This window comes from Hydractinia symbiolongicarpus, chromosome 1 (genome assembly GCF_029227915.1).
Source record: "Hydractinia symbiolongicarpus strain clone_291-10 chromosome 1, HSymV2.1, whole genome shotgun sequence".
NCBI lineage: Eukaryota > Metazoa > Cnidaria > Hydrozoa > Anthoathecata > Hydractiniidae > Hydractinia > Hydractinia symbiolongicarpus.
This window is the reverse complement of record NC_079875.1, coordinates 18,165,723-18,188,661: the sequence shown is the minus strand read 5'-3', so window position 1 is coordinate 18,188,661 and position 22,939 is coordinate 18,165,723. Positions and strand designations below refer to the sequence as shown.

General features: G+C 33.3%; 4 protein-coding genes across 5 annotated transcripts; 3 read left to right on the top strand and 1 right to left on the bottom strand.

The window, feature by feature from the left end:
- The first annotated feature begins 2,140 nt into the window (after nucleotides 1-2,140).
- Nucleotides 2,141-2,935, top strand: LOC130658000 (TIMELESS-interacting protein-like). The gene has a single exon (XM_057461057.1). It carries the CDS (start codon nucleotides 2,141-2,143, stop codon nucleotides 2,933-2,935), a length of 795 nt encoding a protein of 264 aa, XP_057317040.1.
- Nucleotides 2,936-3,927: 992 nt separating this feature from the next.
- LOC130644640 (probable UDP-sugar transporter protein SLC35A4) lies at nucleotides 3,928-9,504 on the top strand. Of its 2 annotated transcripts, none has more exons than XM_057450325.1 (10): nucleotides 3,928-4,075; nucleotides 4,233-4,338; nucleotides 5,091-5,258; nucleotides 5,653-5,711; nucleotides 6,320-6,382; nucleotides 6,654-6,775; nucleotides 7,037-7,062; nucleotides 7,417-7,507; nucleotides 7,765-7,814; nucleotides 8,161-9,504. In XM_057450325.1, exons 1-10 carry the CDS (start codon nucleotides 4,020-4,022, stop codon nucleotides 8,380-8,382), a joined length of 963 nt encoding a protein of 320 aa, XP_057306308.1. In that variant the 5' UTR covers nucleotides 3,928-4,019; the 3' UTR covers nucleotides 8,383-9,504. The 2 variants fall into 2 exon arrangements, with proteins under 2 accessions (XP_057306308.1, XP_057306316.1); XM_057450333.1 differs by having other exon boundaries at nucleotides 4,019-4,075; nucleotides 4,233-4,285.
- Nucleotides 9,505-9,654: 150 nt separating this feature from the next.
- On the top strand, nucleotides 9,655-11,522 carry LOC130644655 (F-box only protein 36-like). The gene is made up of 2 exons (XM_057450345.1): nucleotides 9,655-10,562; nucleotides 11,188-11,522. Exons 1-2 carry the CDS (start codon nucleotides 10,131-10,133, stop codon nucleotides 11,362-11,364), a joined length of 609 nt encoding a protein of 202 aa, XP_057306328.1. The 5' UTR covers nucleotides 9,655-10,130; the 3' UTR covers nucleotides 11,365-11,522.
- A 4,156-nt stretch (nucleotides 11,523-15,678) lies between these two features.
- Nucleotides 15,679-21,169, bottom strand: LOC130644631 (maspardin-like). The gene is made up of 8 exons (XM_057450313.1): nucleotides 20,401-21,169; nucleotides 20,088-20,255; nucleotides 19,772-19,852; nucleotides 18,520-18,665; nucleotides 17,849-17,957; nucleotides 17,484-17,591; nucleotides 16,508-16,648; nucleotides 15,679-16,316 (listed from the first exon to the last, which is right to left on the bottom strand). Exons 1-8 carry the CDS (start codon nucleotides 20,479-20,481, stop codon nucleotides 16,125-16,127), a joined length of 1,026 nt encoding a protein of 341 aa, XP_057306296.1. The 5' UTR covers nucleotides 20,482-21,169; the 3' UTR covers nucleotides 15,679-16,124.
- Between the last annotated feature and the right edge of the window lie 1,770 nt (nucleotides 21,170-22,939).

Here is a 22,939-nt window from a genome sequence, read left to right as displayed (position 1 = left end):
TGGTTTTTCATTCTTTTTACTAGTGTTATATACAGCTATGTTTTTACAATGAGATAACTCTAACATCATCCAATCGTTGAATTAATCATTATCATCGACCGTGACCATCTGAAAGTATATTTTCCTATTTTTTGAAAAACCACGAACTAAGAACAATTTAAGCACGTCCAGCCATAAAAAACGTGTGTGATATTGCAAAGTTAGTTGCTGTAATTGCTGTGATCTGATTGGTGGATTTCGATCTTCTAATTATCTTCTTAGCTAATAAGTAGCCCGTCGATGGCAGCAATGATCATTTTTTATTTCACCGAACGTTTTTAACACGACATACACTAGACTGAACCACACACAGACTCGTGATTTGTTTCCATATTGATTAGACTTTACCCATTTGTATGTTGTTGGGTTAAAAGAATTATAAAAAGGTTGCAACTGCATTAATTTTAGCCACCAACAAATTGTCAATTCTTATGGTTGCAAAAGCCCCCTTGTCCCCAGGAGAAAACATTTCTCACCGTCTTCTCTCTTATTTAAAAAAGCCAAAAATCCCTGGGAACAGGAGTGGCTGTAAAGGTTGTTGTTGTTGGTTTGTAATCAGTTCATAGATAGAAAATATATTTCGCTGTTAAAGTAGCATATATTTCGCCGGAGCAAGTAGAAGACGCAATTCGTCTTATTATTAAGCCCCGCTAATAGTTGAGCTATTAACAGTGTATTTTGTTAAAAACGTAAAAATATAAAATCAAACTGAGACAAGGTTTAATAAAAATAAATTAAATCATTGTCGGATTCAACTTGGAGTAAGACAGGTTTTAAGGATGAAGTTCTTCACAACCTTCATTTCAAATTCATGGTCTAAAATTCTAGTTTTTATGGAATAGCCACTTAATCTTTGAGTTGGGTAACAAAATTATCTTTGGAGTACCTTGTGTATTTATGCTCAATATAAGGCTAATTTCTTACGTCACAGTACTCGAGTTGTGTAACAAGAATTTCATGTTGTTGTTGTTTTTTGTTTTGTTTTTTCGTTAAAAAATACAAATAAAAGTTCTACATACACCTAAGTCTAAACATAAGTTTTTACAGTTGGATATACAGATATATATTGTAGCAGTAAAATGGCAGAAGGAGTAAACATAGAAGACTATACAGTCTTACCTCATCTTACACCTCACGTAGCCGTCATTAAAAGAGCTGGCCAAATAAAATCTGACAATTAAAAATTTATAATAAAAATATTGAATGTTATGTTAAATCAAGGAGGTTTGAAAAAATCGTTTAATTATCACACGTAGCGTTCCTTCTGAAGAAAACTCGTTCTTTATTACTTCGTAACAGCTGACCCCGGGACGGCGATACGAACATGTTCGTATACAAAATGCCCTGGGGACGAGGTTGCTGATTTCTTAATGCAATTTTAAATTGTTTTGTAGATGGGATACTTTTTACAAAGTACAAATATGAGCCTATAGTTTATAATTTGGCATTCACATCAGCTTTGAAAATAGAAGTGACTTGCGCAATTTTACATTTATCTGGAAATTTACCAGTTTTTAATAAAGGACTGAAAAAACATAATGAAGCGGAGTCTAGGCAATATAAAGGGCAGGTACAATATTACCAAGAGAAATTTTCATTGTGGTTTTAGGCCCAAAATCTTTGCTCCGATGAGAATGGTATTCCTGTTTCCTTGATTAACTTGCAGCCAAAAAGTTGATACTGGTTAAACCAATCACGGGCCAGTATTCACATTAAGTGAAATGGTCGTAAGCATGCCATTTTTGTGGTCAAGCCTTCATAAAGACTTTTTTTTCCTATCTTCAAATCTTTAATATGTTTCAGATACATTTTAATCTGTGCCATTTAGTTACATTTTAATGCGTGTTTGCTTGTAAGTTTTGTTTAATTAAGATTTCTTCTGTGAAGGTTTAACGGTGAAAATTCTATTTGTGAACAAAGGAGAGCATTGAAGGAGAGCATCCGTCTGTAAAAATTGCTCTAGAAAAAGAAAACGTTGTTGATACTGGGTTATCGAGACGCGGAATACGCGGGAAATCAAAAGCGAAAAGTTGGGGAAAAGTGAAGGATTTGCAACAATACAATCAACAGTAGCCAGCTATAGATTAATTTTCTACGAAATATGCTGGGAAATAGTGACCACGAAGTTTTAGCAGATGAACCTGTGAACGCTGAAGATCTTTTTGGAGAAGCTGATCAACCGCTACTGCCGCCTCTCTCTCCCCTTAACGACTTAGAAGGAGCTGCTTCTGAAGGAAATAATGATAACGAAAACAACGAAAAAACAGAGCCTCAGAAAAAACGAAGACAAATTAACCGCTTACCAAACTTAAATGACGAATGGCTGACCAACCCAAGAATGGAAGGAATTTATAAAGTGAACAATTATTTTGAAAGTCTCAAATACAAAAAAGGAAAAGGCAGAGAGCAGGAAAATTTAAAAATAATATTACAAAGGTATGAATACTGGGCACACCAATGTTATCCAAAGTTGTGTTTTTCAGATTTTGTTCATAAAGTAGAGCTTCTAAGTGGTAAGAGAAAAATAAAGCATGCTTTACAAGAAATTCGTAATAATTTGACGGAAAACAACAACAACAACAGGGGCGATGATGAAGACAGTACCAACAACATGGAAAATGACAACATTGACCCTTTCGCTGGTGATAGTAACAGCACAGGTAACAATATTTTGAAAGAAAACAATGAAGAAGTTGATGCAGGTGTGACTGCACAAAATGTTCTGCATGCACAACCTCCAGAGCAGCAAGTGAGTCCCAAAATTTCGGAGGAAATGAGGGAAATGATAAGAAGAAAAAGAGAGGAAGCTATTGCAAAGCGTAAACGTAAGTTGGAGGAATCAATGACTGATGAAACACATAATACCAATGAAAGTGAGGAAACCACCACAACTTAAGATGCTTAAGCCTAAACATCACCATGATAATTCATCAAGGAAATAACTTTTTTTATATCTAGCTACTATATATATATAGCTACATACAGAACTAAATAAAATGTTATTAACTATATATATCTACAATCTGTTTTTGCTTTTTTAATGGACCTGTTACTAAGGGGTTTATTTGTTAGAATAAAATGCATACCTAAATTCAATAATGGAATGGAGTGTAGTTACTAAATTATGCCTATGAAACTTAGGTGCATATTCAAGGTAAACCATCAATGTCATATTTTTGCTAAAATCGGTAACTTTTAAAAAACATGTGTTTAATATATGTAATGTACCTTTTATTGTTTATATATAATAATTAAGCACTTTTGCATTGAGTCAGTGAAATTTGGTCATTTACAGGGTAGAGTAAAGTTTATATCCTTTTGTTTATCAACATTATTGTTTTGATTTTTAAAAAGTCTTATAATTTGTACCAATTGCATCTCTTTTGTCAGATGGACCCTAAACTTGAAAGTTTTTAAGGAAACGGTAACCCCCTTTTGACACACACTCAGTATATATCTAAAATATCTCCAAATTAAGAGAACTTTTAAAAAAAGTATCTTAAGGTTGGCGTATTTCATTTAGTATATAAAAGAAATTCAAAGAAGGAGAAAACAATGCGAAATGAAAAATGCACCCATTAAATCTACATTTTGATAACTCCCCCAGCAAAATTTTTTAAGAAATAAGTTATTTATATAATTATATTTATATAATTATATTTATATAATTATATTTATGTAATTATATTTATATAATTATATTTATATAATTATATATACAAAACATTTTACGGATTCAGATGTTTTAATAAAACAAGTTTTCACAAAAAGTTTAAAACCTGTTATACATACACCAAGACATATAACTGCCTTTCCAGTTCAGTTTCCCTTTACCTGTCTTTCTCTCTGATACTTTGGCATTCACATCAGCGTTGAGTACTAACAGTTAGGTCACTTTAGATAAAGTGACCTAACTGTTTATTATTAATTTTTAGTGTTTTAAATATAGTAACATTTAAATATGTTGATTTGGTAGAATCATGGCATCGTTAGGAACATTTCCTTACCTGCTGTGGCTGTTACTACTGGCGGTTGGGTAAGACTGCTTTTGTCTGTACATTTTTTCTAATGTTTAACCTGTATTTTAACTGAATAATAACAATATTATTGAACCCTGAAATAATTTAACTTTTTTATTTCTTTTTTTTATTTAAGTGCTATGTGTCACTGTGCATCATTGATATATTTTTTAGTGTAATAATTTCAAGCCTGCATCCAGTTTTTATAAATCTTGGCAAACAAAATGGTAAAATACCTTTCAGTTCTGCTTCTGTGGCTCTTCTTGTAGAATTCTTTAAGGTATTATTATACATTATTTCTAGGAATTTAATACTTTTCTCTGACACCTGTGACATCTGCAAATAAGTTTTAAGGACAGAATACATTGGGATACATTTTTAACACATTGTTTTTAGACCATACTGTTGTACCAGATTACATACCTTAAATAATTAAACTTTGGTGCAGCATTTATTTGGCAAAATTAGTGATTTAGTCTAAAATCGCTAAAATAAGTTCACATCAATGTGTTTTTATGTTTTACATCAAAGAAACTGCAAGCTAAATTTAAATTATTTTTTTATATCAAATTAAATCACACCACAATTTATATGAATCTCCACCTTGAGGGAAGTTTTCGCAAAAACTTGAATGAAATTTGTGAATAGGTCCTCAGAAGTTGTGTCAATTCTGGACTAAAGGATTCTCATTAAGCAAATTAAATTGTGACAATAATTGCAAGTTTATTGTATGTATGTAATGCTATTTTCCAAAGTGAATTTTATACTGAACTTACTGGGATATTGCAAAGGAAGTATGGTGAAAATCGAAATAAGAGATGAAAGCATGACTGTAGACAAATTCCAGCACATTAATTTTATAATTTTTTCACAATATTTATTTCTTCTCTTACAGTACTCCATTGCATTACGAAATTATCCTTTGTGTCTGCTGATACGTTAAAAAAAATTTATATAGTTTTGGTGGTGTTTTTATTTAAGTATGTGTGTTTGAGCTAAACACAAAGTATTTGCTTATTGTTTCACATTTAGCTTCTCATATCTGCTGGTTTTGTCCTGAAAGACATTTTTACATATGAAAAATTCACCATTCCATCGCCACGTATCATCATGCTGTACTCTGTGCCCGCTATCTTGTATACTGTAAATAACAACCTCATCACACATATTCAATTATATATGGATCCATCTTCATTTCAGGTGAGTCAAGCCTATCAATAAAAAAAATAACACCCGAGTAATAAATCGCTGACCTAAGGGTGCAATAATTTAGACTGGGCGAGCAACATGAATAAATAAAGTAAGTTTATAAAGGCATATTTTATTCCATGATCTTTCACTGCAAATAATAAGAAAGATAACATTGATTTCCATGTTAGATGAATTGATATTGCTCAGCCAGACAAAATTTTTGTGGAATTGGGAGAGCTATTAATAGCTCCGCTAGTTCCTCATATCTCAGAATTAGTCGAGTCTTTGCGTGAACAAGAGCGATCGCTCTCCCCTTATTGATAGGCCTGGTGAGTATACATTTAGAAATGTCAATCTTGTTATATTCATCTAAACTAGTATTTTGCTGCATACCTTTTTTTAGCTACTGAATAATTTAAAAATAGCAGCCACTGCAATCTGCTACTTTTTCATAATAAACAGGTATATATACTTAACAATTTTCTCTTTATATCTTTATATTTTTATGCCTTGTATTCTGCTTAGCCATTTATTTACTTTCTCAGCCGTAGCTGAATCATGGCACCGTAGCTTAATGGTTATAACTCTCGCACTTTGTACAGGAGAACGTAACTCTGGCCCAAGCCATGTGATCTCTCATGCTAGCTGCTGTCTACAAAGATATTTTTTAATTTTATTTTAAGACCAGTGAGGGAAATTGGGGAGACGGCACATTGTGTGGGCCTTTTGGATGTTGCAGGGAGTTTTCTGGTAGAGCCAGACCCTAATTGTACTCGAGGACTCCCCATCTAAGCCATGGCCCCTCCTGGAAATAATGGACAGGCTATATCCCTCGAAATTTGTGAGGCTAGCCATGTAAAATATGAACATCTTCTCTCTCATGCTAGCTGCTGTCTACAAAGATATTTTTAAGACCACTAGTATTGCAATTTTGAAACTTAGAAAAAGAAAGTATAAAAAAAGTATAGTATCTGTTTTCCTCTTTATTTCCCCCTTAACAAACATGTGTTCAACATGAGAACGGGTTTGTTATTTTGTCTTCTAGCATGTAAGATACTTTATCTTTCCAGACATATATCCAGAAGAAAGTGGTTTGCTGTTTTTCTTCTGTTTGTCTCTGGTGTAGTGAACAGGTAAGCGAACTAAGTGTATAAATCGAAGAAAACGCACAGACAGTGACTTGAGTTTGTCTAAAGTACAATATAAACTGTAAAGCATGTGAACACATTTAATTTTACAACAATTATGGGGAAAGTAGCACAAGATAATATAAGGGCAGTTAAATTTTATGTATTAGAATGTGTATTTTGTACGTGTTGTATAACATGGAGATCCCACCATGTGTTTTAATTTTTAAAGAATGTATTAGGTCAGCTATCTTTGTTAAATTTTAATTATTTTTAGTATTGGTGGATTACGTTCTGATGATGACACTAAAACAAAAAGCACCCTGTACATAACCTTCACTGGACTGTATCTTGTTATCATTTACTGTGGGATATCTGGACTGGCTGGAGTTTATACAGGTACTGCTTGTCATATGCTGGAATCTAAAACAGTTGCCCAAATCCGGATTAAAAATTTAATCTAGAACCAGCACAGTACAAATTTAAAAATATGGAACATAATCTTATAGTAACGAATTTGAGCCATTTTTGACCATTTTTGCGAAATTAAATGTCACGAACAAAAAAGTGTTTAGAAAATTGTGAAAATGAGAATCGCAAGAATAAAAATTCTTTTTTATGAACAATTTAACGGCTGTGTTTCTGTCTATTTATTTTTAGAAGCTGTTTTGAAAAGATACAAAACGGTAATTTCATTTTACTGCAAGTTTATTTAATAGACCTTTTCCACCGAACATATTTTCGAACCATAACTTCATATTGCTTGGAAAGGCTGACTTTTTTAAACCAATATAAATTTTTTCTATCCCCCAAAAAGGCTTTTATAGGAAATGTATGTTAATGTAGTAAAAGGTAATTTCAAATGTTATGCCTCCAATCGTTTTGAGCATTGAAAGAACGTTTTCGCGATGGATAAGTATCGAGGGTGGTGCAAATTTGCGTCCGACGAGATCAACTTTTTAACACATAAAACAATCCGAGTTTTTTTATGATTGTTAAACCTGTGATGATGATGTATAAAAGAAATCCCATTTTTTTAGACATCCATTCATCTTCAAAATATTATCTTATATGCTTTCGGTATCTTATTAAATGCTGCAACCTTCTTCTTCTCATCGACGCCATCATCTGGTAAGAATTTCGTTTCGTTCATTTGGTCTCGTTTAATATCTTTTTTATAGAATTGACACGTACAATTTTCAAATGCTCGTACTCTTTTTCGAGATGAATAGACAAATTAAATTGGCAAGATAAAAAAATAATTAAATTGACAAGGAAAACCACTGGACGCCTCCCAGGCTTTCTATAAAGAATTCGTGTACAGTAAAAGTAAGAAGTTGTTAAAGGGTGTGTATTTCAGGATAATATGCGTTGTGTTTTCCATGCAGGATTTCTTGACGGATTCTCTATTTGGACATGGTCGATTGTTGTTACGCAGGTATGTTTGTTCTCACAGTAACCGCGTTGAAAATTCGTAGGCTAATACAGTGTGTATTTTCACATTATTCGCTTTTGTTAAAGATAGCTTCCGTCGTCTGTGTATTTAGCATTTCTGTCTTAAAAGCGTACCAGAACACCAAACAATCTTAGTAAAACTAGTCGAGCCCGTGGATAAATCCACGGGTTCACTCGTTTTTTATTTACTCCTTTCGTGTCTTGCTACTGCGGTTACCATTGTGTGTGACAGACAGACGTATGCAGGTATTATAATATAAATCAAGTTTGCTGACCGTTTATGCTAACAACGCCAGTCAAAACTGAAGTTTGTTTTTATTTTTCTGCAGGCATTGAATGGTATAATAATTTCACTCGTGTTAAAACATTCCAGCAACATCACACGCTTGTTTATGATTGGTGCATCTATGGTCCTCACGTCCGTCTTTGCGTACTTTATATTCGGTTATAGTATTCATATTTATTTTTTCATTTCATTTTTAATTGTAATTATTGCGCTATATTTTTATCATGAACTTCGTGTAGATGTAACACGAAAATTGAATATTTAGTTTAGTTTATTATTATTTGTTAAAATTGTCGAGGGAACGTTCAACGCGATAAACTTTTGAGAGCAGATGTTTTTGTTTAAAATTTTTTTTATATTGTTTGTTTTAAAAAATGAAACTTTTGAAGCTCTTGTCGAAGTTATATTGGCAGAACCTTCATTTGTAACGGTGTGTATTTTAAAGAGAATTCGTTTCAAGGAAAGAACGTTCTATCAGAATAAGATTTTAAATATATAATTTAATTTATCTTCTTTTTATTGAGTTTTTGTATTCGTTAATCAAGTATTTATAATAACGTACGCACTTCAACTTTATGTTTTTGTTACATCAAATGTCGAACTGGTGGGAAAATAATAAGCGCCAATGCAATAAAGAGTGAATCTAATTCAAGCAGATAGCAAAACAATTTGCTGAACAGTAAAAGCTTGCGTGTATTCCATAGAACACTTACAGACAATATAGTCTTAATGGGTTGTTACAACAGGGAATTAATGTTTAAATACATTGTAAAAGCAAACACTAGCTGCGAAGTGAAAGTTTAAAATTATGATAAATATAGTTTACACGTTTTGCTAAGCTTACAATTGTCTATACTGTAAGTATGTAAGTGTGAAGGAGCATGAAGGCGAGTTTGTTAATAATGGCGAATGTATGGATATATGGTAATCATCACTTATGTATTGTAACCTTAACTGATGCAGATTACGGTTATTTTTTTCGTAATACCCCGTGTGTGTATGGTGACAAACTTGCTCTCACTGGAAAATTCGCGAAAGAAAAATATTTGTTCAAGATCGGAGATGTTGGAGATGGCGGGTGTATGTGATTGTGGGGTCACAACATAATGGGAACAGACAAAAACCAGAACAAAATCGTGTCTTCAAGGTTGTTTTTCTCTTTCTGGCAAGAAGAGGGTTAATATTTTTTTCTTTAGAAAAGTTATAAGAACATAAACTCGAAGGAAGCACGTTTCAGAGATTCTCAGATTTTATACGGGGAACTTATTAAGGAAGAGAAGGGTCGGTGATTTCGTTTAAATTGATAGTTGGTGATAGTGTTAATGAATTGAAGTTGGTGAATTTTTATTTTGGGGCCTAAAATAAAAGACGCAGCAATACATAGAGAGTAATTTTTTTTTCTTCTTTTTGTTCAAATTGCGTTGTCGAACGAACATAACGCCTTAAACTATTTCTGACTTTACCTTCGCTATTGGAAAAATTCGCGAAAATTTTTGCATTTTATGAACATAATTGTTTGCGAATGAACCATATTAAGAAATTTTGCAACAAAAAATTTTGACTGCTGGGGTTCTAATGAAAGGGGGGGATAGGTGGGTTGATAATTTGAAATGGGTGGTAAAAACATGTCGAAATTTGTGTAGCATGCCGTTATTGAACAAAATTATCAAGATTACCTTTATAATCCTTTTTCGTAAGATGATGCATTAAACATTTAGAACTCCAGGCTGGTTCGCACAAATCGTCTTCTCAATATAAACACGTTTTACAAGAAACTTGTTTCTTATAATGCTATCTGTAAAAACTATATATTTAACCAATCTCGTATTAAGTAACTTTAGAATTAGACCTCTCACCTGGTTTCTTTTAGAAGAACGCATACATGCAACTTGTTGTTAAAAAGAGTTTTTAAGTTTGTGGAAACCAGGGTTAACTCGAACAACTTTTTTTTTGTCATCTCAAATAACCTGTTAAGATTTATTTTCTTAAGTTATCGACAAAGCTCTACAAAGTATGAATTACAACAATAATATATCACGAAAGGGGATCTATGCATCATCGCTTGATAGAACATCGAAGAAAAAAAGCGCGAAAAAACATGTGAGCCAGCAGAGAATTAAACTTTATTCCGCATCAGGACAAGCTCCTGCACCAAGTAAAGATTTTTTTGAAATAGTTGTTTACAATGATGGCGTTGTTTGGCGAAAATGGCGTATACGATATACAAAAAACGGAAAAGTGATTCCATCTGAAGAAAAATACACGATAGAAAAATTTCTGGATAGCGACGTCGTACAGGGCGATGTCGAACGTTACCTTGGTGATGACGTTATTCATTTGGCATTAGGTTATTTGACGGGGTCATGGCTGGCTATGTTACCGCTTCATATACTAGCTAACATAACTTCTCATTTGAAACCGAAAGATATATGCAACCTTCAGCAGGTAAGTTTCATTACAACCTCAATCCCAGACCTTTTTTTGCCTGTACTATGACTCAACATATCAGACGCATGATGACGAGGTTATTTTAAGACGATAAATGTTTTTTTCGTACTACACGCTTTCTAGAACACTTAATTCCTATCGGCTGGAGGCTAGGAACTCTGAAACGAGAATGCAATCGTTTCTTAAAATGAAAACAATTTGTGTTCATTAAAATTCAGTCAGCCAAAACAATTCACGCAAGGCTCGGCTACAGGACCGGTGAAACTTGTGATGAGGGGGAGATCTGGAGGGGAGGTACCTTTTTTTCCGCAGAGATGACGTCAAAAACACTATTTTTTCGGTATAACAACCTTAAACCTTTCCCCCAACTAACAACACTGTAAAACTTTAGAATTTGAATAGCGTTATAGCTGATCTGGCAGTCTCAAATTTAAAAAATATTAAGACACCCGCAACAACAGCTAGGCTTTCTTAGTTACTATATTGGCTGCTTTGCATTCAATATCAATTCGTCAAGCCATGAGCTATTGCTTTTAGAGAGAGCTGACGGACTGTTCAGGTTTTTTTAAAGCTGTACAGAAAAAGACTTTTTCACTGTTGTATTTTAATTTTTTTAACTTAGGTGTCGACTGTAGCCAGCAAGCGGTATCGAAAAGATGAAATATGGAAATTTCATTTGCATGACGAATTTGGTATAGACGCCGATTTAATTGCTGATCGAAAAAAAAGCGTGAAAAAGTATTACATCCAAGAATTAAAAAGGAGGAAGGAGAATGAAATTGATTGGGATAATGTTTGACGTTGGCTTGTGTTGTAACCTCGTCCCCAGGTCCCCTGAGCCTTTTCGCCGCTATCAACTTCAACAAGGCAAAATGCCCTGGGAACGAGGTTGTTTATGTTGTTATTTAACAGACAGTTTTTTTTGCACAAGGAATTTCAAAAACATAGGGTCTCTGATTTAAATACGTTCTTTTATTTTATTTAAAAATTCCTCTTGCAACCTTTTCTTCCTGTGTTCCCTGTAAGGTGAAGTAAGTCATTTATAGCTTTACTGACCCTGAATAAATCCAGATTGCTTGTTTTTTGCTGTCTACTTGAAATAACAGGAAAAGAAACACTTCTTGATGACAATTATATATTACTAGTCGTTAGCCCGTGGAAAATCCACGGGTTCGCCCGTCCTTTTTATACCGCATTGCGTGCTTCTCGCTATTGCGCAGCTAAGCTACCATTTTGCGTGACAGACAGACAGAAGTATACGGGTATTATAATACAGACTAGCCGGTAGCCCGTGGAAAAATCCACGGGGTCGCCCGTCCTTTATATTTACCCCTCGCAACAAAGTGGATAAAAATATATCGCATTCGATATTCGTGTTTCCGTAACATTTTCTAACTCAGCGGTGGTTCCGGGTAGAGACAGACAGACGGAATACGGCTATTATTAAAGAGATAAAGTTAATTACAGATGCAGGTGATTTATCTAAGTACCGCATAGTTGTTGAATCATTTTGCATCAAACAATCTTGTTCTCGGGGCGCACCCTAAGTTATTTACAACCAACAGACCCCTAAGAATCTATACGTTACGCCGCCGTGTTTAAAAAACCTATAATTTCCCTGAGGCAAGGTTGATAAAAGCCATACAATCCTTTTTTTATGAAAAACATACTTTTTAAGAATGTTAAGGCTAAAATTAGGAACATTTTAAGAACATAATCAGTCTTAATTTCATAGATTGAATTATTTCTAAGAAACCGGATAGTTTTCTTTTACTAAATCCTTATACAAGAAGAATTTAAAAACAATCTTTTTCAATTCTATAAAATCTTCACCACCATTTGTAAATCTGACCATATATTTCCTTATATTTAAAAGAACTGAAATAAGAACAGCCAAGATTAAAAAAACGTAAATCATAATATCCAGCTTCAGCTGAAGTTTAGACGTTCTTGTGAACAAAATATGCAGTTCAACCATTAACCTCGTTCCCAATGCATTTTTTTCTTCGATTAATTTCGGTAACAAGGAACCTTGGGGACGAGGATGTTCATCGGTTTTGCCTATCAACTATCGTTTGATTCTAGAATTTAAATTATGTTTTCACGCGGGCAAAATGCGTTTCAATACAGAGTAACTCAACCGTGCATAAATGCCGATGATGAGGATAATTTATGCGGAATGCACACTTTTGATATATTGCAGTATGGCACATCTAACGTTTTATAAGGCGGGCTAAGGAAGGTGGAGAAATAATGAGTTCAAAGTTAGCGAATTTAATTTATTTTCTTGGCTCGACGGTATGGTCCCTATCCACGTTTATCGTACTACTACCGGACGTCAAACACTATTTTTATTCGAAATGTGTCTGGAAATTCAATTTCAATGTGTGCGATAGATTTTTGGGGATAGAAGGAGCCTATCGGTTCACAACATCCATTGTAATGTTTTATCTCTTTCTGGCAGTTACAACAATAAATTGCAATTCCAAGATAGCCTCACGGGTGCATCACAGTTTTTGGTTTTTTAAGGTTGTTTTGTTTGTGTTAACCAACTTGGTCGCATTCTCAATCCCGTTTTCAAGATTCCTACTGGAAAAGCTGTACGAAATATTTTTATATTACACTGGATTCTTTATGGTGGCCATGTTTGTACTGGGTGTTGATTCCGCGCATGCGTTCAAACTATTTTGGCTGAGAAAAGCGCGGGAAAGCATGGAAACACCAACTTGTTATTTATGTACGTGGTTGTTTATATTACATTTACTGACATCATTTTTATTTGCTATCTCACTGGATGTGCTTTTGACGTTTGTGTTTTTTAATAACATTCAAAACTGCATCAACACCCTATTATTTGCTGGCATTAATATATGTTTATGTCTTATTTGCTTTTGTTTATCGTATTTTCCAACACTACAAGAGCGACATTCCTCGTCACATATCATATTTGCTTCAATGTTTACCATAGTAACATACGTAACATGGTTAGCTCTGTCGGATCCGGAAAATGAATTTTGTAATATGTATGGGACCATATTTACTGGATCAATTTTAGAAAGCGCAATAAGCTTTCGTTCTCTTATTTCCATGGCAATTTTGTTCCCGCCATTATGTTTTCTATGTTTCAAAGGAGACACACCTTCGTATATACGTAGTTTAATCAGCAACGCTAACTCCACCGCAGAGTCATTGCATATTTACTCTTCCTTCCATTGGACGATGGCTGGAGCGTCGTGCCACGTGATTATGTCAGTAACAAACTATTATGAACCTGTGTACACCGTTTTAAAACCGGTTTCTTTAACAGACAAGTCAATGCGTACTTCTGTAATTTATTTTGAAGGGTACAATAGAAACCGTTTTATTATGTTATGCATCGTCAGCAGTTTTTTACCATTGTTGTACGGATGTTTACTTACGATTCGTATTATCCGAGATTGCCTTACTCAATCAAAATTAAAAGAAAACGAGAATGTGTCGAAATCAAAGTTAGATGAGACAACGGAAGAATTTATTCACGTTGAAGTGACTCGCGAGGAAGCCTTGGATTTACTTAAAAAAGGATCAAATTTACATGGATTGGAGCAAACGGAGAAATCTTTTGAATATTTACTCGTTCAGTGTTTTTACATTTCAAGTATAAAAATCTCATTTTGGTTGTTTCCAAGAAATATTAGTCAAACTTATTTTAATGGGAGGAATGGTAGTAATGCTTGTACCATTATCTCCCTAATAATCGGAAGGTTCTTCTCCCGATCGGATATTCCGTTTCAAAATCGGGGATATTTAGAGGATACATGGATGAATTTATTCTACGCTTCGATCAAAGAAGGGAACATTCTGTATGATAGTATTGTAGAAGAATTGGGCGTTCTGGATCTGAGCATCGAAGAAGTTAATGAACGACTGGGTACTAAGTTAAACATCCTTACGGTTATGCCGTCGTTAGCTGTGTCTTTTGAATCAGATGTTAAGACGGCGACAATATTGTACCAACTTCGTCAACTCGTGTTTTTGAAACGTAAACAAGTAGTGTTGTTTATACATAAACGTCGTACGTCGTCCTTCTTAATATACGATGACGGAAATGTTATATACACAGACTCTCATGCCTTTGGTGAAAATGGTTCTTTAATGATTGCAAGTACTGAACATAAATTAGATAACCTAGTTTACTTTTTGAAGGACACACTTGGTTCGAACAATAACAAATTGGCAACATTGACAGCTGTTGTTTACGAAGATAGACGACGGATAGGAAAGTGAAACAGAATCTCTTTCATCGTCGAGTATACCGTAATTATTTCTGGATTAATACTGGTGACAGAATAAAAAACCGGACCTGAAATAACCAGATGTATCTTTTAATAAAATTCGATAAAAAGCAAGTTTAGTCGCTTTTACAAATTTTTGGAACACAGTATCATGTCTATATTGTTTTAACAAGATGTTAGATACATGTTGCATTTTTTGAACACTGCCAAGGCTACTTCGAATGCAGCAGCTTCCCCGAAAGCTTGACCCGAAATGTTTTGAGAGCATCGACTTAACTACGTCTCGTCTCGTAGTCCTGGATTTTCCATACACCCATTTTATTTTTGACGAAATATCATACCTCAATGCAAGCTTAATGTTCATTGGAATCCTTTCCAATGAACATTAAGCTTATATTTGCTATATCTATTAGGAATATATATCTATTAGTTCTATAAATTAAATTTCGTAAAATGTGTTGTTGGGTAGTGAGGGGGACGGTGTAAATAAATCCGTTAAAATTTGAATTTTTCATACCGCAAAAACACTAATTTGATTAGAGAAGGTATTTTGAACTGATTTGTCGTCTACACGTTAATGGAGCGCACGTTCTTGAGATTCCACGAATTAATGATACATATTATGTAAGAAATCAAAATCCAGATTGACGCTCAGCATCTATTTTTAGATTAAGACAAAATTACGATTTATATTTTGTCGAAATAAAATAATTTAAATCACATAATTCATCCTTTTCCATCAAACGCAGTTAGCGCATGCGCAATTTGGCAATATGAGAGGTTTTTTGTCTCGATTCGAATGGAAAAGAGATTTTTCAAAACAAAAACAAACAAAAATCTAAACAAGACGAATCAAATTTTTTCCCGCCAAAAACAGTTTACAAAACAAGTACGAAAAAGAAAACAAAAAATTACGTCACAAAACGGAAATACTTTATAAATTGTTTCGCATATTTACATTATAATGGAAGGGGGATTCTGTTGCGCATGCGTTACATAAAACGCCTTTACTTTCAGGGTTTAACAAGCTCTCATCACTCCCTCTTTCAGCAACATTGTTTTAAACTTGCGTTTTTCAAAAAATATGTTCTTTTTTTAAAATCATTCAACAGGTGTGATGACAAAATGATTACAAAAACGAGTAAAACACTATCTCGTGTTACTATCAAAAAGGATCAGCGTTGGCTAAAATTCAACGTCACATAATATCGCCCATTACTGCGACATTTAACTCTTAAAGATTTTTAAAATATTATTTAGTACAAAAAAAAATTGGTGTGGAAATTCAACTTTCGCTTTCTCCGGGGGTCTCGAGTTGTTGTGTGTCAAGATGAGTCTCTTCTTCTTGCCCAATTATCTCGTTGTCACGTGGTTGCTCAGGTAACTCACTTGCTGCTTTTAATTCCTCCTTTTCGTCCGGAAGGAAACGCGGGTCGACCGCACTGAAACGCGTGTGATTGAACTGACGCAAGTGAAGCTAAGAAATGAAACAAAACGTCAGAATTTATACAGTTGAAATCTCTCTACAGCGCTAGGTTATGATTGAAGTCTTCGATACAAAGAAATTGTGTACATCGCGCTTTTTAAATTGTATAACATAAGTATTGAAGACAAAAAGAGTAAAAAGGTGAAGAAAAATTTTTGTTTTTTGTGGGTTTGACTACTTACTTGTAAATGTAAATTGACTTCAGCACTGCGACATAAGTACGGAAAATTCCCGCCCGTTTTCAGATGGGCGCGTTTTGCATTTGGGTAGCATTTGTACACTTCTTCTTTCACTTGATCGGATATTGCACATGCGTCAAACACCTGAAGTAACAATCCGATCATTAAGGAATACACTCTTTTTTTACAAGCATGGCTTTTATAAGCACACTGAAGCTGGGTACTTTGTAAAAATCAGGCACAAGTGAAGTAAAATCCAAATTTTAAAAAGCATAAAGCAATCAAACCTAAAGTGTATCTTAAAAGACAGAAGGGAATAGAATTCTATATTTACATATTCCACATACACATGCACATACTAAATGTTCGAAAACTTTTCGTAAGAGTTTAAGGGTGCAAACACAAGCAGGAAAGGTCAATATTGTGCTCTGAAACAAGTTTTATAAGCATAACGAGGCTGAAAAAGTATATACATTAACAAAAGAGTGTAATTTGATGTTGTGGTCAGCCAACACATGCGGGAAGACGAAAATACAGCAGCGGTTTATAACTGTTGAAAACAAGAAAGCATCCATCTGTACCTTAATTTCCGTGGGAAATAATTTTCGGTAGTAAAAAGGAAGACTTTGCGGGAATTAATTTAATCGCGGATTGATCAGAAATTAATTTTGTGATGAAACCGCGAAAGTCGAGGGCTTGTAAAAGATAATATTTATTTTTTAGTGTAAATGGCTACTTTCTTTCAAACGCGCCACAGAGAATTATCCTCAAAATCCATAAATTTATGACTAAAAATAAATCGTGGAAGTTTATCTTTGCGAACTAAGTGCCATGAAATTTGCAGCTTTAAATTAATGTAAATTCGCGAAAAATCTCACAAAAATTAGTTTCGTTAAGGTACACACAGAACCTATTTTAAACATCAATGGAATGCTCAAAGTACATCACAACAAAGAACATCATCGAGAACAACACTTACATCGAGGATAGTAATGGGTATGCCATGCAATTTTTGAGGCTCGATGTACGAATCTCGACAGTTCAACGTCAAACGTGAAGCGATCTCTGCACGGCCAAGACCGTCAAGCTAAAACATGAAAAATAAAACAAGCAATTATTATCTAACTTAACTTAAAAATCATGCTTAATGAATGAAAATGAGCATCACAACTCTTGATAGTTAATATTCATATCGCAAAATCTGGATTAGTATTGATGAACATCCTGCTAGCTCAAGCCTGAAGACGATTACTTCTTCATCATATCAAAATTTATTAAAAATAAGTGAGGGAACTGAATGAATGAACTATCATTTAAAACAATCTGAATGAATGAATAAAGTACCCTTTCCACCATAAAGTCAATCGCATCCGCAACGTCAGGGTCGACTTCGTTGATTTGAAGGTTATCCATAATCATTTTTTTTAACAAGAATCCTGGTAGGAGCCAGTAACTGAAAGTAAAGTGGACACAGGACTAATTTCTTTCTAAATTCATATTACACATTAAAACTTTCGGTCCACTCAGGGTTGCAAGTTTGAAAATGCAGAAACCTCCTGAAGGTATCATTTTTTCCATTTATCTATACATCCACTTTAATAACAAAATTTTGTTTATTCAATGAATTTCCACTATGTTGGCATAGTTTTTGATTGCATAAATTATCCAAATGGCAAACACGTTTTATAAGTTGCCTCCTCGTCGTCGCTGTATTGTCTTGCTTGCCCTTTTCACAAGCGCTTATTTTCCAATACATAATTTACTATAATTTATAAATCTTCGTGGAGAGTCGACTTTAAAACAGCGCTTTTACAGTATATACATGACAAATATTTGCGATGCAACTTATTTAAGTAGTGCACGTTTCACAAATCCGCAACAGTCGGTTTCTGACTACGCATTTTATTGTAAGAATATCAGCTAAATTTTATCTTTGCCATTGTTCTCATTTTATATTTATTTTCCAACCTTTTCAAGCCCGATTGTACTTATAAAAAAGCCTAGAAAGCACTTACAATCCAACAGCATTAGTTTGTTGAAAGACAGTAGTGTCGGTGAACGAGTTGCATAATACTAATGAGTGTATACGTGGACTTTTTACTGTATGTTCAGCAAATTTCTGAGCTAAGAAACCGCCCAACGAAGCACCGAAAATATGAACCTAAAAATAAACAAAAACATGAACTGTGGATACGCTAAAACAAAGAAATACATTGATGTGGTATAATCTCCTCAATGCAAGAACATGGATATTTTTTAGTGACAAACCAATAAAAAAAAAATTATTTATGCCGAATCTCAAGGAAGCGCAAAATGCAGAAAACGGTCGTTTTTTTGAAGCAATCTTTTTAGCTACTCATTAGTCTTTTCGTCCGATGTGCTTATTAGTGTCTTCTACAAAATCTTTTGATATATATATTACGAGTCAGCAAAAAGATTTTGATTTTAAACTTCTCTTGTTGTGAAAAAACTTTAATCGTGAAAAGTCCTGGATGGATTGAACGAACTTGAATCAATATTGGCGGCTGGTTTTAACAATACTGATGGCAAATACGATTTTTTTTTATTTGATTTTAGTTAATTCGATTAAAAAAATTCGCCTAAGAAAAAGGTTTGTTTACAATTTCTCACCTGTTACTTGGTTAGATTAGCAGAAAGTAGGAATACTTTTTGGTTAGACCTTTTCCTACTGCTACAAGCATGATGTGAAACAAGCTTAGCTACCCAAAGCGACGCGTTTAGAAAGGAATGATATAAGATTGGTTAGGTGGATGTGTAACGCTATTTGGAGAGACAGAAAATGTTTAGATGAGCGAAGAAGCAGGCTGGGTATCTGTAGCATTAACTATGTTATCCAGATAAGAAGACTGAGTTAATTGGGACACCTAAAAAGAATGGAAGAGGATATTTGGGTAAGAAAGTGTAGAGACTTAATAGTTTCAAGGGCAAAGCTCAGAGGTAGAGCGAGAAAGACTTGGTAGGAGATAATAAGCAGACTTGATGGAAAGGAAATTGAGTTTAAATCTAACACAGTCTAGATCTGATTAGAAGAGGGTTATTATTATACTAGCATGAAAAATGGACATTAAGCCTAAAAAGATGATGATGATGCATATACAGGTTTATATATGTTAAATTAACAAAAACATAGTATGAATATTTCTAAACCAATAGCTATGATGAGTCGAAAAAAGATATTTTAACTGGATGGTCAAGAAATATGTTTAAAATAAGTACAACAAGACATCACACCATTAAAAGTCTTACTTTGTCCAGACGAAAGTGATCCAATAAACGACGAAATCCTTCGACCCATTCTTGATATGTCCAATACACTGGATATTCTATCTATATATGTATAAAATAAGGAAAAAACATCAAAAATTGAAATTTTAAACACGATTTGCTGATTGTGCTGTTGAAGTTAAACTTTTCTTTTCTTCTGAATAAGATGGCTGACCTAATTATAAAAAAATTTGTTTCACTTGTATGTACACAAAATAAACTGCAGGTATTTCCTTTTCTTCCCTATGTAGCCTGATGTGAGTTTAGTTTAAAAAAAGAAATTGGACAAATAACTTACAGACATGACACGGTATCCTATACTTGACAAAGTTAAAATTTGCTTGAAAAACACATCTGCGGTTCCACTGGCTGGTGGAAGAAACACTATAGGACATCGAACAGTCTTTGGACCTGCATCATATACCACCCATACTTTATCTTCTTCCCCATCACAATCAACAACAACCTGTTAACAAAGACAGGGCTTTACATTATTGGCTTGTAATAAATGTAACACTGCTTACGTAAAGTATATATTTTTGACAAAATTCTATGTTCCTGACATATAGCTTGAGCACAACAAAAACAAGAAAAACAACACAGGAAAATACCTTTTGCTGTGGTACCGTACTGCGAAAGCTTTGATACTCTTGTGACCGGCTAATTACAGAGCCAACATCTGGAGCAAACATGATTTCATTCGTAGATGGTCACAACATAAGGTTGCAGTATGCATGCAAATGTGTTTAGATAGCCTAGAGTTTTAATGCTCATTATTGAAAATACTTTAAATGCAACCTTCAAATTATTTGACTGGTCAGATATGTGTGTTACCAGTAACTATGTGTTGAGAACTCCTTTTTTATATATTTCTAAAAAATCTGTTATTCCTCAAAAAGTCCAAATTTTCATCAATATTTTGTAACACCTGTTTCATAGTGGCTGTTGCAATTAAAATAACTATTAACACGGGATCAATGCTAAGTAGTCTATAGTGCGCCTAGACAAAAGCTATATACAGAGAGGTTCTTTGCTATAGTCAACAAATTTCTACAAACTCACTTTATATTTTTAATTTAAACATTGTGTAGCTAAGTCGCTATAAAATATGTTAAGTAGACATGTTCAAAAAACATAGGCAGGGATGTGAACATTCAAAAAATGCCAAATTTGATCTTTCAGCTATAACTTAAAAATTATTTCCTTGATTTCCATGAAACTTTGTATAAAAAAGGATAATCATGTAAAAAATCTGATGAAATATTTTTTTTCCAAAACCTAAGCAACGCAAGGAAATTGACAAAAAAGTGAATTTGTTACTTAAATATCTCTTTTGTTGTTTTGAAATTATTGGTAGATACATAACAGCAGTCACTGCTTTTTTTATCCTATTTGAAGCTAAAAATAACATCAGACAAGAAAAGTAACACTATTCCCAGAAAGATATGTGATAACAAAGTAACAAGGGCAATATTATGAGTGTATTACTTTTTGGACCTAAAATTTGTAGTTATAATCTAATAATTAGTCATAATTTGATTAGAAATTTATGGGAAAACTACATTGTAATAATTATTTTAGGTGAATTTCATTCAAATTAGGGATAAAAATATAATATGCATGGTAAAATTTGTTAGGATTTTTAACAAATTAATTTTTGTCATTAAAGGTAAAAACATATTTTAATTCTTTTCCTTGGGCTACCAAATTTTTTTAAATTGAAAAAATAAATCCCAACTAACTTATAATGTGGTCAACATCAACAGACAAAATTGACAAGCAAGTAGACTTAGTCATGTTACTTTTTTATCACACAAGTTTGGAAATGATAAAGGCCATTAACACCCAAGATTGTCGTTTAGGTTCAGCAACGTAGTAAGAAAGAAGATTTTTCCTAAATTTCTTCTATATCAATATACAGTAATAATAAGTAACTGAGAATGCAATCAAGGTTACATTTTTATCAAGTACACATAATGTTACAGGTTTATCACCAATATTTATTCTTACAAACCCTTTTTAAAGCTTACCCAGTTAATTTCTTAAAAGGATGATTTGCTAGAACCATTTCTTCATTAAATTATTGATCAATAAAGTAACATATATTTAATGCAGGGTATAGAACAATAACTTTATTTTAGTTACATATATACTTATTTCATGTTGTAGCAAAATGTTGAAACTTTTTTTTTTTATTGATTTATGTTCTAAATGAAAAAAAAAACAATCGCAATCTTCAGATAAAAACTCTTTAATATGTTTTCTGTTACAGATTTATCATTTTCCCAGCTTGCCTGAACCAAGTTTCCAAGTTTCAAACATTTATAGAGCTTTTTATCATTTTTAAAAGCTACAATTGTTATTTTCTTATCATTTCTCTTGTTTGAGTTTGTAAAGCTAATGTCATAGTTTACACAAACTACAAGGATGGGAACTTCACTGTTACAAAATTTTGTTATTCTATTTTTTAAATATGTATTCAAGATTTTTATTGGAAATACCAGATCAGCTACAGATATGTCACATGGTTACCAATGTTTACAATTGGCCAAAATCCTGCCTATATTTTTTGAACATGTCCATGCCCTTTATTTCCTCCAATACAGCAGGTTATACTTGCGCTGTTTGGAAACTTATACAGCAAGTTATTCTTCTCCTACTTAAAATAATAAAAATAATAAAACAAACAATTTTAGTGTTTTTTAATGTTTTTTGCGCAGTTTTATAGGAAAATCTAAATTTAAGTGCAAATTCTTTTTCAGACTATGGTTGTTTAGTTGAGAATATTTAGCGTTAAAATCATTTTTTTTTAAATTCATAATGGAGGAGGGTGTTACGACAAGCATATTCTATCTTGTTTTAATTATTTTTCCTAAAGGGTATCGACCAAACTCTTGCTGTATTACAGTTTAGCTAGCGTAATTTTAAACACAATATAATAATCATAATAACAATGGACAGTGTTGTGACAATAATCTGTCTTGTTTTTCACTTGTATTATAACTATTTTACTGAACGTAGCTAATTTTTGTTATAAATCACATAAAAATTTAAACTTCTGTTTAACCACGTAACTATTTTTGTGATTACAAAATTTTAGTTTTATCGCAACAAATTACCATGAACAAAGAATCAACTTCCAGCGGCCTT